Source organism: Pseudomyrmex gracilis, unplaced genomic scaffold, assembly GCF_002006095.1.
Source record: "Pseudomyrmex gracilis isolate BER0280 unplaced genomic scaffold, ASM200609v1 scaffold_12, whole genome shotgun sequence".
Lineage (NCBI taxonomy): Eukaryota > Metazoa > Arthropoda > Insecta > Hymenoptera > Formicidae > Pseudomyrmex > Pseudomyrmex gracilis.
Window position 1 is genome coordinate 17,151 of NW_018020596.1, and position 4,999 is coordinate 22,149.

The 4,999-nt window shown below is 42.3% G+C and overlaps 1 protein-coding gene across 3 annotated transcripts in view; it reads left to right on the forward strand.

Moving 5' to 3' along the window:
• The window catches only part of LOC109863688 (RNA binding protein fox-1 homolog 2), a 120,633-nt gene that overhangs the window by 13,506 nt on the left and 102,128 nt on the right, over positions 1-4,999 (forward strand). For 2 of the 3 annotated variants that reach the window (XM_020444112.1, XM_020444116.1), the window contains exon 1: positions 828-1,472. The exons of the other annotated variant lie outside the window; for it this stretch is intronic. In XM_020444112.1, the coding sequence (XP_020299701.1) occupies positions 1,461-1,472 (12 nt within the window). In that variant the 5' untranslated portion in view covers positions 828-1,460. Of the gene's footprint in view, positions 1-827; positions 1,473-4,999 lie in introns of those variants that run through there. 3 annotated transcript variants of the gene reach the window in all.

Genomic DNA, 4,999 nt, shown 5'->3' on the forward strand with positions numbered 1-4,999 from the left:
ATATATATTAAAACACAATGAGCACGCGCTACGAAAGAGGCGCGCAGGTGCGCGAGTCGGTGATTACGCGAAGACGAGTAACGAGCAACGAACAATTCCGCAATCATGTATAATTGGCTTGCCTCGGACACGTTCTTCTAGTGAAAGTAAAAACGAAGAACTGATTATTATTGCTCTTTTCCGTCGAGCGTCTTCGCACCTCTCGTTTTATTGCATTTCAGTCTCGCGGAGAGCGACTCGACCGCAATTTGTTCAAAACCTGCGGCAAATTGTTTTTTAAATCGATTTTGCATAAACAACTGTTGTTCGGAAACTATGTAACATTTTTTAAATGAAAAAGGCGCATTGCAGCTTCTGTACTCACATGCACGGTATTGTTTGGTGTTTTTAATATTTGCACGATGTTCCGTGCACATATTGCTATCTTTGTTAATGCTACCTATTAGAAAACATTACAAATTTTCCGAACAAATTAGTATTTAAACATTTTTTCATTTTTTATTTTTTACACAAATGTAAATAAGCAATTTTAGTGAGACATCCGCATATGAAAGGAGTTGCAAAGATAATTTTTATAACAAAGACATATCTCAAGATTGACAATTGAGTTTGTTTGTGCGACTTATTTGATTGAAAAGTGCAGAAACGTTTAAAGAAAGAATTGACCGCGCATTGTTCGTGGTTTTGATTTACGCGCTCCGAGATTGACTTTCGTAGTACGTGGGAGCCACCGCGGGGCGGCGCCGCGAGCGGCGTGTCAGTGAAATGGTGGCGCTGGCAGTCAATGGCGCCGGTTGATAGCGGGATCGTTGTTAGTCACAGCGGGACCACGTTCGGTGGCGGTCGTGAAATAGAATTGTGAACGGCGGTCAAACAAGCGAAAAAAGAAAGAGAGAGAGAGAAAAAAAAGAGATTCGGAGGAGCGTGAACGAACGGATATCCGAGAGAGAAACAGGAACAGGACCGAAGAGTGCCGAGGGTGGCGAGGGGACTGTGCGCGTTACGCCGTCGCTCGATCCCCACAACGAAAAGCTCCGCCGTGCGTCTTGCTGTTGCTTTGTGCTCCTCCTAACATTCACGATTTCCGTGCCCTCATCGTGCGTATGTGTTCTCGCGTGTGTTCGTCCGTACGTTGAGTGTGGGAGTGGACGTAGTACACCATCAGCGTCGGTGTCGCTGTTGGTCAGTTTCCGTTTATGCTTTTAACCACCGTGTCGCGTACGACACATAGACGACGTGCCGCGACGACGAGCAGCGCGTAGTGTGTCCAAACTGCGGCAGGAAAGAGATACGAGTGCCAGTAGAGGAAGAGCGAAAGAAGGAGGCGGCGGTGGTGGTGGCGGTGGAGGAGGCGGGGGAGGCAGTGGTACGGAGTGACGGATTTGTTTTCTTGCACAACGGTGGAGCAAAACGGCCTCAAACTGTGGGGCTCTGGGGCGTTTTTCCTTCCTCCGCAAGGGATGTACTACCCTGTAAGTGTTTCTGTCATGTTTTTGCTTTTCTATCGTCGATAACAACGAGCTGCAAGGAGAGAGCATGTGATGGGCGACGACAGACGAGACAAGAACCGTCTCTCGATTTCGCTCTTGAATTAATAAACACACTGTGTGTATTACACTGTACGCTCCTTGTGTATCGTTTGCGCGAGATTTTGGAGCGGGAACACACGAAAGAACTTAAGCGTCAAAGAAATCAATGAAAATATTCTTTTGAAAATAGCTTACATTTCTCAGAGAATGCCGATCTGTGATTGATTGATTGATTGATTTGTTTAGTGCTTGGATCTTAAGTTTTTGTGTGTTCCTGGCTTTTAGTTGCGCAAAAAGCTCTCGGAGGCGTCGGTTCGATAGCAGGCGCCGGGTCGACAGACCCACGCTCTCTTCATCGGCGCGTACCCGCGCGCCGCGATTCGCCTCGAAACAATCGGAGAATAATGCGGCGAGATGAACAGCAGATGCTGTTCGCGCATAGCTTTATCTCTCATGTTCCCCTTTATCGTGTACTTTCTCTCCGTAATTTATCACGAAAGTCACGAGACACTTTTAGAAATGCAAATGCACTCTAGTAATACGAATCCAATTGCATCCACATGCTAATCGTTTTTTAATCCAAAAATATGGCTCTAGATCGTTTTCTTTTATTTTGTGCTACAAGAAATTGATAACATTTTTTTGTTTTCTTCTTTGCGTGATCTTAATTTTGTGTAATTTCAACACGTGGCTTTTTTTCTAGTCGACGCGCAGTTTTCAATGATCATGCGCATCCTATTGGAATTCCTTTCCTCTCTTTCTCTTTCTTTCACTTTGTCTGTCTCTAATTCCCGCCCGTTTCCGTGTTGCGTCAACGCACGCGGGACAAAATCGCGTGAGCCTCGCAAAACTCAACGATAAATGTCCTTGAGCGTCCGCTATCTCTTTGCCGGCGTGAATCTTTGTTCCCACAACACTAGAAAGAGAGAGAGAAAGAGAGTGTGTAGGTTATATTGTAGGTTATGTTCATCTTGTACTGCGAACGAAATATAGTAAGAAACGCAGAGAGTGGGAAAGAGAGGACGAAAGAGAAAGGGAAAGGACAAGGGAACGTAAGCGAGACAACTGACACGAAACACCAGTTCGTTTTCGGAACAGAGCGCTCGGAGAAACGCCTCTCTCTAGTTGGTCGATGAATGACTTGTATCAAGAAAACGAATGATAGAAATTCTCTCGAATTTATTTTGATAGTAAAAGAGAGGAAAAGAGAAAAAAAAGTAGACACACGCGTTCGACGCAACGCGTCAGTCAAGTGAAAGCAGTGTAGCATCTCGCTTCTGGATTGGCATACGATAATTTATAAATATCAAATAGGTGAGCAACATTGTAAAATTGTTTATCGGAATTAGTCGCAAAATCGCAAAGAAAATTACATCAGTTACATCGTTAAATATAAAAATAGAAATATAAGCCATATTGAATATACACTGAATTTTATATTTTTCACAAAAAAGAATTTTGCTCTTTTCCGAATATTCTCTGTTGTCGACATATCTATCTAAAATAACGCGAAACCGCAGGCATTCAAATTTTTATTTGACTGAACATAGAGAGAAACGTACACGTGGAGTGTGAGAAGCTTTTTGTTTCGGAGTTGCACGCGTTATTTTTGCACACGCGTTCGGTCATGTGTCGAGCGTGCAAGTAAGCGCTCGAAAAACGAAGAGGAATACCGGCTTTTCCGGACACATGTGAACTATCTGGTTGTTCAGAAGGCAAGCTTCCCTCTCTTTGTTCGTTCTCAGTCGTGCTCGGTAGGAAGGTATTGAATTTCGCTCACAATGAAGCTGACCTTTTTCTTTCGGCCTCGTTTAGGCAGTGTACGATTGCGCTCGTAGGTTTCACTAGAATTCTCGAAAACTGACGTCGACGGTCCCACGGATCCAAAGAAACATACGAGATATCGATTGTACGTGTTTCTCGAGTCTCGGCAAACGGCTGTGTGAAATGCATTTAAAAAAAAAAAAAAAAAAAATCACAACGTCGCGGAACGACAACCAATACCGTACGCAAAAGGCTCCGGTGTAGCTTGCCAACCGCAAATTTCTTTGCAACTTTAGAAAAGCAAAGAAGGATAACCGCGACGAGAAATATTTGTGCGGAATAACGACGATACATTTGTTTATTCTTCCATTTCGTCTTTAAAACGATGCGTTTCACTCGAATAACTCGAGTACCTGCCTGTACGTATTTGCCACGTGGAAAACAATTTTGCATATTTTACTACAGTTTTTTTTTTTTTTTTTACAACATAGAAAACGCACTGAAGTTTTTCTCGTTTATTTGCGGTATTTCGTACGGATAAAACAATCCTCGTTTAGTTACGCACATTAGAGCAAACCGGTTGTATAGGCGTGTTTGTTGATGGCGATAAATCTCACTGTGCACCTTACACCGTAAAATAGTTTAAAGCTATAGAGGAATGCGTATCTCTTGTATTGTGAGTGAAATCGCTTCCGCGGTGCCGCCTTTCTATTTCGCCACTCTAGCACGCGTGTGTGTTTTCTCCCTTTACGCGCGCTCTCGAACTGCGTGTTAAATTCGCGCTGCTTTCTCACGACGTTACACGTTGCGTCATGTGTGAGTTTTAACTGGTAGCCGTATTTTTTTTCCAGACTGCACAGGTTTGTTGACGTTTTTCCTCGGAATCAGGTGGCACGCCACGAAGTCGTCGATCAATGATTTTAATCCCCTCTCTCCTCGCGTTACGCACGACCGTATTTGTGCACAATACGTATATGAAAGTGTTCGTGATATTAAAGCGGATTAAAGCCAAGATGACGTATTATCATAAGGACGAACAATAATATACGTTTCGCATCGCGCGTACAATCAGCTGTGAAAATAAACTATCGTGTCTATTTTCGCGTGTGTTCACAAAATAAAATAAATTAAACTTACATTTTGTATGTTTTGTAACAAAACATGCGATAATTTTGTCATTTTCGACATCACATTCTGTGTTATCCAAAATTATATTATTCTGCAAATTAGTAGCTTATTGTTCGATAGATTAAATTCAACGTTGCGTCACCAAAATCGAATTTGATGTAACTCAGGGTGGTTCTATATTTACACATATACGTATATTATGTCACGTGTACTGATCAATGTCGCGAGTTAATACCCAGATACATGTATATATAAATATACGGTACTTACTAACAATGAATAGATGAGTACACGGTTCTACCGTGCTGGTATGGTGGCGTTGGTATCGTCGACTAAAAAAAAAAAAAATTGATTGTGGGTCAAGTGTCAATTGTTCTCCGAAGTAGTGGCACATTCAAATGTTGGGTTTTACGCTACGATAGGTGATGCTTTGATCAATTTTCATACAACTTCCTATCTCCCGCTTTCGTATACAGACGCCGACATGCAATTTTTGTGATGGATATGTACGCGTTGTCTCGTATTGTTTCAGATATAACGTTTTTGTTATTCATGTAGTGTTTTTTTTTTTTTTTTTA